This window comes from Carex rostrata, chromosome 7 (assembly GCF_964058835.1).
Source record: "Carex rostrata chromosome 7, lpCarRost1.2, whole genome shotgun sequence".
NCBI lineage: Eukaryota > Viridiplantae > Streptophyta > Magnoliopsida > Poales > Cyperaceae > Carex > Carex rostrata.
This window is the reverse complement of record NC_135924.1, coordinates 1,103,145-1,116,980: the sequence shown is the minus strand read 5'-3', so window position 1 is coordinate 1,116,980 and position 13,836 is coordinate 1,103,145. Positions and strand designations below refer to the sequence as shown.

At 33.9% G+C, this 13,836-nt stretch overlaps 1 protein-coding gene and 1 long non-coding RNA gene across 4 annotated transcripts; one reads left to right on the top strand and one right to left on the bottom strand.

Moving 5' to 3' along the window:
• The first annotated feature begins 2,454 nt into the window (after positions 1-2,454).
• Positions 2,455-3,809, top strand: LOC144556951 (uncharacterized). Of its 2 annotated transcripts, XR_013512524.1 has the most exons (3): positions 2,685-2,699; positions 2,810-3,062; positions 3,555-3,809. It is a non-coding gene; the product is annotated as an uncharacterized LOC144556951 (long non-coding RNA). The 2 variants fall into 2 exon arrangements; XR_013512523.1 differs by having other exon boundaries at positions 2,455-3,062.
• A 195-nt stretch (positions 3,810-4,004) lies between these two features.
• LOC144556950 (vacuolar-sorting receptor 6-like) lies at positions 4,005-10,792 on the bottom strand. 2 transcript variants are annotated; one of them, XM_078305463.1, is made up of 14 exons: positions 10,369-10,788; positions 7,676-8,135; positions 7,332-7,591; positions 6,956-7,044; positions 6,778-6,847; positions 6,429-6,512; positions 5,899-5,975; positions 5,388-5,469; positions 5,121-5,203; positions 4,964-5,027; positions 4,732-4,860; positions 4,535-4,638; positions 4,319-4,421; positions 4,005-4,237 (listed from the first exon to the last, which is right to left on the bottom strand). In XM_078305463.1, the coding sequence occupies exons 1-13, from the start codon at positions 10,643-10,645 to the stop codon at positions 4,320-4,322; spliced, it is 1,881 nt and encodes a 626-aa protein (XP_078161589.1). In that variant the 5' UTR covers positions 10,646-10,788; the 3' UTR covers positions 4,005-4,237; position 4,319. The 2 variants fall into 2 exon arrangements, with proteins under 2 accessions (XP_078161589.1, XP_078161588.1); XM_078305462.1 differs by having other exon boundaries at positions 4,535-4,860; positions 10,369-10,792.
• Positions 10,793-13,836: the final 3,044 nt, after the last annotated feature.

Sequence of the window (13,836 nt, the reverse complement as noted above, 5' to 3'; positions counted from 1 at the left end):
AGAATCAGTTATTAGACTGTCGGTTAGAATTGTAGTTAGGCTGTTGTAACTATAGTTAGATGAAAGCTGATGCTATTGCTATATAAAGCCTCGTATAATCACTCTGTACAATTACAACAATATATGAAATAAAGATTCTCAATACACAAATCTCTTCTTCTCCATTTATTCTGTACCAACTTTTAAAATTATTTGATCCTACTTTGGATTTTTTTTTTTTTTACTTGATAAATTAATAAATATTTTGATTGAGTGCATAAAGTCTTATGCGGTCTCCGTATGCATGGACATATGTGATCCATGAAGTAGTATTTAAAAAAAAAAAATCGAAAGATTATTCGGCATTTAAGATAATAAATATAAAAATTGAATAATATTTGTATTATATTTAATTTTTTCGTTTTTTTTAAAACTACTTTGAATTTGATAAATTATATAGAAAATATATTATTTTCGTGAAAAATACGAACTTTTTTTTGGTTTCCGTAAATAAATATTTTTATTATATTTTTGCGAAATTTACGAAATTAATTTCAACCTCCAAATATTTTACTAACTGTCGCTGTCAAGCATCTATTAAGTGAAGCTATTAAAAGAGTCAAACGGTCTGATTCAGTGATGAAACGGTCAAATGGTCAACCTCATTCAATATTTGTCTCAAAAAACATCAAAATTTTCATTTAAAACAAAACCAATCAAAGTGGTTGCTGTTCATAAGGTATTAACCCGCTATTTTCCAATTTCATTTGCATTTCAACCTTGTTCTAATTCTTAACAATAATACAATATTTAAAATACAACAATAATTGGAGAAGCAGTTACAGGATAATCAAACTCCATAATAAGTTCAAAAAAAAAAAAATGATCAAATCTGTTCTTGTCAGCAATTGCCAGAAATCATTGATACTTTGCATATTACCAGTATCTACTGTTTCTGGTAGGCTGAAACACATATAGAGTATCTACTGTTTCTGGTAAAGATTATCACTTTTTTATTTCAAAGACCTTGTACCACTCTTTTTCAAGACTCCTCTTTTAGAAAAAAATCTATAGAAATTCAACAGTCTTTTTCCCATTCTTGAACTTATAATTGCTGATCATCTCCATGCTAGTTGAAGGCCAGTACCTTACCAGTACCATCTCACACATGGAAGTGACATTGTGGGACCCAATTGCAATTGCACATCTTCAATTTAAGCTTGTTAACACTCAATATTCCTTTGCACAAGAATCTCTTGGAGCTGTTGCGAAATTAGAAAGAGAAACGATAAGCAACACAGTATATAGCCGAGAGACCTTTTTACAGTTAGGCCCCTGAAAACGTAATTTTACATTCAGCCCATTTCTATTCCTACACAGAAAAACACATCTTGTAGTCCCTACAACTGTCTAAATAAGTATCCATTTCCTGGAAATCTTCAATATTTTGACAATTGAAGGTACATCAATTTTATATAGCTAACCAGCACCATAAATTAAAAAAAAGTGCTACATAACAGTTTATAAGAAATATGATCTGTATGTAAATGGACCAATTATATTATAAGTGTAATGTTTAGCAGCAAGTTGAATTCAATTAGATATCAATTTGTTTATACAAGATATCATGCGAGCAAGATTACCAGTATTGGCATTTAGCTGCTGGTATTTACTGGTACTGGACAAACTGATAACATTGGTGCATAAAATAAATAAAACATTGCAAAGGAAACCTGAAACAATAAAAGTTTAAACTAATTATTACCCCACAAGTACCAGATACGACAGGTATGAACTGAAAGAAAGTGATTTAGGGTTCTTCATTTGAAATACACGATCATTGACAACAGCTATTAAAAATTGCAGTCTGTTTTGGCAATCTGTTGAGAAAGGAAGGGGTATTCCGTAATCCGTATTCCCTTCTCTAAACAATTGGGATTTGAAACACTACAACACAGATTGTAAAGTATCAAAATTTAACTTCATACAGCCAGTAGATTGTCAATTTGGACTTATAGATTGATTCGAAAACAAATGGAAGAAAGATAAGGGTTTTACTTTTACCCTTCTCTATCAAGGCGTTCATCTCTGCTTCCATGGCTTCTCTTTGATTCATCAAGGATTTTGTTTCAGACTTCAGAGAGAGAGTGATGGCTAACTGTTTTTAGAGGAGTGAGACAAAGAACGGTTCATACTGCCCCATATATTTTTTTTTTGTTTTTATATATTTTTATCTACTTTTTTTTCTCTTTTGCCCTTTGTTGTTTAAAGCACTAGAGGAAAGTATACCTCCAACTAGGTTAAACAGTCTTTCTGTTGAAAAAAAACAAACATACATAAGCAAGAGAAAAAATAAACTATGGTTAATCAATTATTTTTTATATAATAAATGGTTCTTTTTATTTCCCCAATTGCTTTGATTATATATTTAAAATTAGTCTATATTTCTTTAAACAAATATATATTAGCCCTTGAGCTGAATTATGGTACAAAAAGAAAACAGTTTTGGGCCTGTCTTCATTAGGAGATTGCAGATTTATTGGATCATTGAGGGGCCTTTTTGGGCCTTATCCAGCCCACAAAAGCAGTTGCAGGCCGGAGCCCGTTTGAGCAACTCAATCAATCTCTCGCTCTGTCCGCCTCTCTATCTCGCTCAGTCGCCACCGTCTCTCCTCCGTCACGCCGCCTCTTCTCAGTCGCCACCGCATCTTCCCCTCAAGGTACAAACTTTCCTTTGAGTTCGGACATAGACTATAGCGATAGATTTTCATCTCCCGTCGTTATGCGCAATCCGACGGAGAATTTTAAAATACTTTAATTCCATTTCTAGAGGGGAAGCTTGTTCCGATCAGACCCTAAGCAAAACACAACAGAAACCCTCATAGTAAATACGCCATGAGGCGGTGAAAGACGTGATGGAGAGGCTGCCTAAAATGAAAGAGATGGTGGATATGTACTGCGGGCCTGGCCGAGTTACTGCAAAACAACAGCAAGAGGAATTACAGCGAGTTGCAAATACACTTCTGCGAAATGCACCCACCTCTGTCAACAAGTTTACTGACCGTGTTCTCCTCTCTCTTCAGGTTCCTTTCTATCTTTTTTGGGTTCCTTTGCATAATTGAGGGCTGGCACTGTTGCTAGTGATAAGCATGATTTCTTACACTGTTACTGGTACCTAGCAAGTTTGGAAATTGCTAAAACCAAACCATTGAAGTGTTCAAATTATGCCTCCTAACGAGCATTAGTACGGAATACTCTTTGATGCAAGTTTCCAAGTTTCTATGTTAATTTATGGTATATAATTAGTTACTGTTTTGTTTGAGATAAATGCTATGATCAATCTGATCGTGAACTTGTGATAATATCCTTTTTTTCATTTATTGTGATATAATGGTCATGGTACTGAACCTGGACCTTTCTCTTAACAATGGGGCATCATCCAGAAAGACTCGAGAAAATGAAAAATTTGTTGGTAGCAAATGCATAACAGGTTGCTTATGAATTTTCTGTAAAGAATAGTAGAAGTGCTAAATACTCCCTTGGTATTCCTTTTTTTTTTCCTTGGAAGATTGCAGAGTAATCCAGGATGGGGATTTGACAAGAAATGCCAGTTTATGGACAAGCTTGCCTGGGAAGTTAAACAACATTACAAGTAGATAGAGAGAGAGAGAGAGCTTCATTTTATAAAATAATTAGAAGTTCAATGGCATTTTTTTTAGAGGTGGACAGTTTTGTTTTTTCTTGTTCAATTTTGTCTCAACCTACTTTCAGATTGTACTATTAGAAGCTTGAATAAGTTTGGGGTGAATTTATTAATTTTTGTGTTTTTTTTCCCCCTAAATTCAAAGTTGCAAGCAGATTAACTGATATTATAAACCAATTCTTTTATTGGTGTTTCACGTCTGCAGAGATTTCAATGTTTTTTTTTTTTTTCTTTTTTTCTGTATTTTGGGCAAGTTAAGTTATATTTAACCCCCTTTTGTTTTAAGCATTATGCACCAGTTAAAAGTAATTTACACACAATGAGATCTCATTCTTACTCTTTGTAAGTTTGTATAATTAATTATCCTGTAGTTTTTTTTTTTAAGAGCTGTTCCTATACAAGTCGCAGTATTTACCTAGCGAATAATGGGTCTACATCTTTGCTACATTTTACAATGCAAAAAAGAAAAAAAGAAAAGAAAAAGTAAATTCTACATCTCAACCTCATCTTACAACATAGCTGCCTGGAATCTGCTGTGTACAACATTCTCTTCTTCTGCAAAGATATCAAACTTATCTCAATTGAATTCTCCATTATATTTGCATAAAACATCAAAATAACATATAGTAAAAGCACCTTAGGCCGTTGAATCTTGCCGCAATGGTTGGGTTTCGCTCTGATGGTTATCCAACGGCATGTATTGCGCCATAATTGCCATGATCTCTGTATCCATATACGACTGCAAAGAAAACAAGAAAAAGAGAGGGATCAATTCACTTAATTAATCTTCTGTTCTTTAATAAAAGAAAGTAGAAGGAATTTGCAAAGTTTTTCAAAGGGCAGGTTACTTACACGAAGTCTGTATCGATAGAAAATGTAGCCAGCAATTCCTGCACCGAGCACGCATGAGAGAATCAAGATTATCACTAACCACCCAAATCTTGAGACGCTCCTTGCTAAATTTGTTAAAATAAGAAAACTAAATAGAATGAGAGAAATGTTCATTTTGATGACAAAAGTTAAAATTATAAAGAATAAAGAGACCTTACCTACGCAAGTATCTTCCCCTTTTATGTACAAGAGGTTGTCTTTGCACTTGCACTCATATCCTCCCCATTTATTCTTGCAAGAGCACTCTGGACAAGTGCATGCTAGTTTTTCTTTGCACTCATCAATGTCTAATTAAACATTTTGAGAAAAGAGATCAAAATAAGTATTATTTTATAAAACAATATGCATTTAAGGTTCTAGAATTTATTTATGTGTTATTTGAATTGATACCTTCGCATTTGTAGCCATTGCCTTGAAATCCTGGTGGACACAAGCAACCGATCAGTCTCGACACCTTCATACAAAATTTAAATAAAAAAAAATTAAGATTAGAGTGTATGAGATAAATTTGTGCATATTTAGTTAGCTATGTCATTATTCTCTTTACCGAACAAGCAGAGACAGTAACGCCATTTTTTGTTTCAGACCAACAGCCTCCGTTATCCATTTCACACCGTCCAGGACCCACAGCTGCATTTGAATCCCAAAATCATGAAACAGAAAGATACCAATTCAGAAAACTAGGTTAAAATTTGAGGTTTAATTTAATTAATTTTACACACTGGCACTTGGCTATGCTGGTATTATTTATAAGTCTGTACTACTTGCCTCTATACAAAAATAATTGTTGAGAAAAAAGAGATGCACCTATTACCTGTACAAGAAGTGTAGCCATCTCCCTGATATTGAACACCTCTGACTAAAGGACATTCACATACTCTACCTCTGTACGTATCCTACAATATTTTGAACATGAAAGAAAACTCAGTAGGCACACAAAAAGAATTTTTTTTTTCTTTCCTCAACCAAATTTCAATTGAGGGTTAAGATATTATCATGTTAGTTGTGCATTTTGGGCTTACATTTAGGTTGAAGTCACTAATTAGTACTTTCTTTTAAGTAACTCTGATTTAGAAAGAACTGTAAAAAAAATTGTGTATGCTACTATAGTTTCTGAATCAGATTAATATAATCATCCATAATTATGGCAGCAATGGATTGACTAGTGTGCTATTCAGTTTTGTAAAAGAAACCAATTTTTATTATAACACCAAATCTAAATACCAAAAAACTTAAAATAACAATAAAAATCATGTTGATTCGTTGTGGGATAATATGGGTCATTATGTTGGAAGCCATAAACATGAAATTTGAAATGGATTTACCTTACAAGCGGTTATATTCAATTTCACATCTTTCCAGCAACCGCCATTGTTGTGAAGACATTCGTTTGTTTCAATATCTATGTTTCAAATTATTTTGTTATTGTTGTGAAGACATGGAGATTACCTTATTCAAAAGAATTACAGATAACACACCAGGTTCAGGTGCCAGTACCTATTGACTGTTTCTTACAGTGTTCTTTTGGTCTTGGCTTCTATGTCGTTACTTTCAGAACAGTAACTAAGGATAACATGGATTTGAACAGTTGGTGTCAATTGAAGCAGAATTTAGCTTAATTGATTACCTTGAGAAATTGGGATATGCTATGCTGGTATTTTCTTTTATGAAACTTTTGGTATGTGATGGTAGTTTGCACTTTGAAATGTGTTATGTTAAATGTTGGCATAATTAAGGTTAAGTATAGACTTGATTGTCATTTGGAGGAATTGTAACCTAAAGCCTGACAATATACTTGCTGAAACTTAATTCTTTGTTCAAAAATTTATTTGAGTAGGAATATAAAAAAGTAAACCTTGACTCAAGCAAACATGAGGCTCTGTCGATTCCTTATATCCAGCACATATGGCTTTAAGCACAGCTGTACTCTCCAATTTACCTTTTCAAAAGAAATTATAGTTCTTTTCAAATAAGACTACAAATCCATTACGGTTTCTATAACAATGGAAAGGATCTCCACTTGGAACCCAAAATTCAGTATAGTTGTGTCTGTATGTACCAGTTTGACTGACTAAACCAGTCGCATAACAAGGAAATTTTGAGACCAATTAGTTTAAATGAAAGACCGACTTTGTTACTAAAAAAATTGAAGTTGTCAAGTTGGTAAGTTAAAAAGAGATTAAACAAAAAGAAAAAGAGCAAACCTCTATATTGAACATTGTTAATGACCAGTGTAGGCAAGATTGTCACATCACCGCGTGAATCATGACCTACCTGTATCAGAAAAAAAAAAAAGCTCTTTTGTTAATCTAAATTAAATTATTGGTATGAAAATTGTTTATTTGTACATAAATATATGATTTTTTAGAAATATTGAGTAACCTGATCTTCCTGCTCTTTCTTTAGCACGGCGTTCTCAGTATCAGCTTCCGGATCACCCATGCATTTCTGTACTTTATCCACAGGTAGACCTGAGAAATGTTACTAATATTTAGGTAATTATAGAATTTATTGTACCCAATTTCTCTTATTTTTGTATATTGTCATCTTTTATAGCTGGGTTGAGATTTCTATAGTTGCTTAAATTTTTTGACCCCAAAAGTAAGATCTTTTGTTTTCAATGTATCACTTCAATTGAAACCAGTAAGCTAATCTGGAGACATCCTGACTGGTACGGTATCTACCAAATTAAACTGAGAAAGTATAACACGTACCAGTCGAAGTAATAAATTAACCAAAAATGGTATGTTGAACTTACCGAGATCTCTAACTACAGTCTCAGCACATTCCTTGCTGTACTTCTTGGCCTTCATAGAGCAGCGTGCATCATAATCAACCACAAAATCCCACCACTGCCATGGCCGGCCACTCTCATTCGCCACACGGTGCACACACAGCTGCCGCAAATTTTCTATTACGACATCCTTCCCCTCATACCCCTCCCCGAAATCCTGTTCTGGGTCTGGTGAACAGTACCGGCCCTTGTTTATGCATTGCGACTTGCACTGCATGCTCAGCCTATATAACATTAATTGTAATTGAAAAATTAATCAAAATCTAGAGATGCCACGGGCAGAATTAATAAAAAATTAAGGCACGTACCGAAAAGGATGGGGGCAAAACCATGTTATGTAATGAGGTGTGAATTGTGAGTATCCATCTCTCTCTAACAACTGTGCATGGCCTCTGAAATTTTTTACAAACTCGAGCTGCTCTTCACACCTCTTTCCGCATTCATCATTGCTGTTCGTCCAGAACTCATACTCCACCCTTTCATCCGGGTGCGGCATCGATTCACGCCAATCCATTTTCACTATCAACTCATTACCTTCTGAGGTATCCGTATCGATCTTTTGCAGAGTTTTCTTGAGTGATTCACCGAATGATTTCTCTATCAGGGCCGATGGGATGGCGATTTTCTGAACATAGTCGATTGTTGAGTCAGAGAAGAATTCTTCGGGTGTGTCCATTGTGAGCAGGGGCTCATCAATATTGTCAGAAATTAGCACCGCCGCTGCACCGGCATTCTGTGCGTTCCATGCCTTGAGTGCAAAGTAACATTCTACATAGATCAAATATATTCACTTAAATCAAAAGAAAATAATATATATACTCTATTTGTGAGGATTGTCAAGACTGTTACATTAATTAAATGTAAATACATCCCAACCCTCAATAAAGATAATAAAGCAAATATTTTATATTAAATATTCAACTTTTATGGATCCATATACGTGTCCCTGTCCAGGTGAGATGATTTAACTTTAATATTACTTCTCCTATTCAGTACAAGAAAGGAGAAATTTTATTAACTGAAATTGAAAATGCAACCATGTACAAATTTTAGGGGTGTACAACGGGCGGGTCGATGATATTTTATTAAAATTTGAATCCAACCCGATTACACCGGGTTAAAATAATTCTTTACTTGACCCACCCATAACCTAACCCAACCCATCTATTTTTTTATATACAGGTTATTACGGGATATGTGGGTTAGACGGGTTAAACGGGTTATAATTTTGATCGAAAAAACTAGGTACAAATAAAAGTGACAAACATAAATAAAATAGAAATAATGTAGCATATAACATCCATAACAAAAAAAAAACATATCTAAAATGTAACATCCTAAAAAAAAGGTAGCGACATATAACAATCGCATATAAAATCCATGAAATAAAAAAGCATGACAATTCAAATTCAAATTAAACTTAAAACTCTTAAATATCCTCAAATTGGGTAGAAATAAATAGTGCTTTAAACGTGAGGGGAGGAGTAAATAGAAAGAGAAGTAATAGAGGTCATTTATATAATTAGGCAAATTAGATTGTATCAATGTGTAAAATAGCAGTTAGGGAATCTTGTAATAACAATTGACTACTGAACCTATATATGTGAACTCTCTCTCTGTAAAATCATTCAATCAAGATAATAAAAAAATTGATTCATTAATTCTCCTCTTTCTCATCTCTGAATACAAATCTATTAAGAAGTTATGTAAAAATGTAAAAACATAGATTTGAGACCGGGTCCGGATATAAACGGGTTGTTAAGAGCAAATTCATGACCCAACCCAAAGTAACGGGTTTGTCAAAATCCAACCCGTACCCGACCCAATAACATCTCAACCCGGTAAAATACGGATCGGGTCGGACGGGTCAGACGGGTCGGGTGGGTCGACATTATTTTTGTACACCCCTAACAAATTTAACCATGTGATTTTTTTTTCCTTTTTTTTTTCATCAGAGATCATGTGTGTGTGTGTGTTGGTACCATATTAAGAGTTAGTACTCACCTTTATTTATTAAGACTAGGGGTGTCAATGGTACCTTTTTAGCCGTTTATCCGACCCGTATCGTATTCGATAAGACGGGTATGGGTAAGTTTTTTTTTTCGTTAGCTTATTGGGTATGGGTATGGGTAAGAATTTTTTTTCGTTAAATAAATGGGTAAGGGTATGGGTAATGACTATTTCGTACCCGTTACCCTATAGGGTAATTATAAAATCCAGATATATATTCAATTCAATTTTCAACCCACTTAAATGTATATTCGTGTTTTTGAATTTTCTCTTTATAAAAAATAATTTAGTTGAAATTGATTGCACATTTATTTTATTTTTTATTAAAAATGTAATTATATATGTGTTAAAATGAATGAGTTTTTGATCTTTAATTTGTAAAATATAATAAAACTAATTATTATACTAGTATTATCCGTTATTCACCCACTACCGTTTCGTTACCCGATAATATTAACGGGTAAGGGTAGGGTAGGATAAGATTAATTTTTAATGAGTATGGGTAGGGTATGGGTAAGGTCAATTTTAATGGGTATGGGTATGAAAATGTCTCCACCCGACCCGTATCGTACCCATTGACACCCCTAATTAAGACTAGGGAGTAGTGGTATCAAACTATCAATCATACAAGCTACTTGGCTAGATTAGCTTGCTTCTAATTTTAAAAGGAGAACAGTTAGGCAATTATATATTACCTACTTACATTTAAAACAAAAGAAAATTATATGTAGCAAGTAAACAAGCTGCCTAATATATATGTCTGAACACAACATAACATGTATTCATTTTGTTAATTAGTTCAAATGTCATGGTTGAGAATATTATTAAATAAGAAATAAATATATAACTAAGCCAGCAAGTTAGTAAAATAAATTAACAGAAACCTTCATACCAGAGAAATATGAACCAAATCACAAGAGAATCAAGGCCAGTTAATAAAACAAAATAATCACCAATTAATAAGATATTAAAATGGAACATATATACGCACCTCCTCGATCAAGAAGGAGAATCACAGGTCTTCGAGACTTGGACTTGAAAGTAGTATCAAACTTCTCACAACCATTCGATTTCTTATCAGGATAAATCACAGCTCCAACAAGTGTACCACCATAATTCGGTACGCCAAAATTTGCTAGTGCAGCGTCATGGTGACCTCTGATGTGACGTGGCGATACAACTCTGACACTGCTCTTTTCTACTATGAACCGGCCGTAGACCGACCCTACTATGAAGAGGAAAGCAGTGATAACTAAATGGGCTTTCATGAGAGAGAGATGAAGATGAAGATGAAGAGGCAAGAGGGCTATTGTGTTAGAAATTGTAGAGAGCTAGAGAGAGAGAGATGGAGACTAATTGAATTAAAAGACTGATTTGGTAGAATAAGAAAAGGAAGTCATCATAGAATAAGAACAGGCATGAAACAGAGAAAGGGAGAGGTAAAGACTAAGAGAGGAAGTCTTTGTACCAATTAGTACGTCGTCAGAGATGGATCCCAAAAAAAAAAAAAAAAAAAAGTAATTTGTGGGACCCGTCAGTAGTGACAGTCACGGAGCAAATGGTAATCGTTACACGGTGATTATGGGTTGGAAGCGCCACAAGGGATTTAACAGGAAAGGAAAGGTTTGCTTAAGGTTGCAGTAGCAAACTGCAAATGTGATTTGTAATGATGTGTAGACAGGTTGAGGAGAAGATAAAAAAAGCAAAGCGATTGCTTGCTTCACAAAAAATGAATGTTATATGTATTTGGGCTAATTTGTCATATAACAACTGGTTGAGAATATTACTTAAAAGTTAAAAGAGATGCTCAAAGTAGAGGTAGGTAGTCCAAAGCAAAATTATCATGTGGCAGTATATATTTCTACATTTGTGAAGCATTTTTAGAAATGCATAGAAAAGGAGGTGTATAGCATAGTCACAAAATTTACAAATTACTCCCGAATTAAATCTGAATAATTATTTTTTTTGGTGATGCCGAACTGAACGTCGAATTATTCGGTTGACCAAACTTTGACCGAATTAAACTCGAATAATTTCCAAATTTTACGAATTATTAGCAAATTTTTTCCCTAAACATTTCTTTTTTGCTCTCTTGTAGGACTGAGATCTCTAGTTCAGATAATTTTGAATAATTCTCAAATTATACATGAATTATTCCCGAATCACGAATTTCTGACCTCGCCGAACCGAACCTGAATAATTCATTTGTCACTATTGTACAGTATGAGTCAGCAATCTACCACACGGAAATGATACACACAATGCCACAGAAGATCCCAAATTGATTGGGAGAGGAGAACAAACTAACTACCGTTCAGAGAAATAGGCATGAGGTCAGTACGAAAGTGACACTTAATTATGTGTCACCAAAATTAAAAAAGGACGTGATACTTAATTAATTAAAAAAGAAGAAAATACTTGTGTGAAGATTGTGCCTCAAAGATATTTTTTATTAAGAAGATAAACCATTATAACAAAACTCATACCATAAGCTAAATAAAAAGTCACATAATATTAAACATATTTATTAATTTGATCATGAATTGCATGTTGTTGTCTTTATTAAAGGCTTTGATTTTTTTTCTTTTTCTGAATGAGAAGGACTGGCAATGGGCATTTTGGTAATTTTAAGGGTCAATATGTCATTATCTCTAGACCTGATAATTGAGTTGTGATCACTAAAAAAGAATATGATGAGAGCCTCTCATCTCTATCCGTGAACAACATTAATCTTCTAGTTAATTTCTACAACACCGCCACAGTCCACAAATCCACAATTGACTTGACTTAGTTTCTTTAACTTAAAATTAACGATGTGTATCCAATTGGAAATTAATTAATGAGGTGCAAGGAAATTCTCAAATATATATGGACATCAAATAGAACCTTAATTAATTATCTAGTTGAGTTGTGTATATATATTTTTACATTTTAGTTTGTCTTATATACCAATACCAGGTTCCTAAGATATATTATATATTGCACTTCCAAATGATATCTCCTTCCTTGATTTCCTGCACCATATATAGTTTTGTTGTCTGAAAAGATAGTGAAATTTCCTGTGTTGCCTTGTTCCTCCACATACCTAGCTAGCTAGCTTATTGCCATCATCACTGCATGCAAGGGATTTTTTGAAACTGTGTGTACACAACATCATCTCCACGCCTGTTGTAAATTACCATCCCTACCCCTGCATGCCCTTCCTTGCACGTCCCATGACCCATCTACCAGTATGACCAATGGTTTCGCACATTAATTGCACGAAAGTATGACCCTACTTAATTTATTGAAGGACTGGCAATGGACATTTTGGTAATTTTAACGGTCAATAGGTCATTGTCTCGAGACCTGATAATTGACTTGTCACCACTACAAAAGAATATGATGAGAGCCTCTCTCTCTCTCTGTCTGTGAACAACATTAATCTTCTAGTTAATTAATTTCTAGAACACCACCACAATCCACAATTGACTTGACTCAGTTTTTTAATTGAAAATTAACGATTTATATCCAATTGGAAATTAATGAGGTGCAAGTAAATTCTCAAAATATATATGGACATCAAATAGAAACTTAATTATCTAGTTGAGTTTTATATATTTTTACATTTGTTTCATTCTGATGCAAATTAAACTTGTTAACTTTGTGTAGTGATTCTTATTATAAATTATCCTTACTCTTTACCTCTTCATGTCTTGTCTTTCACATTCACAGGATGGATCACACATATAGGCCAGGGAGAAGTAATTAAAGAACCTTAACAAATTAACTCACAAGTCTTTGTATACTACAAAAAGACTTAATTAAAGCCACATTATATTAGCATCTCCCACTAAAACTAAAGAGGCCCAGTGGTTTGAATGAAAGTGATTGAAGAGGCCCAGTGGCTTGTCTAATTAGCAGGCCTAGGCGTAGGCCTAGATTTACTGGCATCTTCCTTCACGTATTGAAGGCCCATTAACAACACATGTATTGAAGGCCCATTTCTTCTCCACAAATATTGAAGGCCCAAGTTCAAAACAATTATGTATGTATATTGATGGCCCAAGTTCCAATTGAGCTTAAAATATTTGTTGGGTTTGCTTCTATCTCTATGTGAATGTGATACGAAAAATGCATAGAAAATCAGAAAATTGAGCTGAATGTGTCAAGTTAAATATATACTAATTCCCTTAGAAAGAGGCCACTGAACTACTCAAGTAGAAGTAGCTATCTACAAGTACATTATTTATTAGATTGATGGAGCAAATTTAATCTCCTCCTTTCATTCTTAATCTGTCTATCCTTGCTGTTGCATGACACCTTGCTCTACACGTTGCTACTATTTTACGTACCAGTGTACGACCATTTTTCTTAAATTTCCAAATTATTTATTTATTTATTTATACTATTATTGGTGTGTACGTTATCTTTAAATTTTCTAGAGATTGAAAAGAAACCTTTCAACGGCCAGATACAA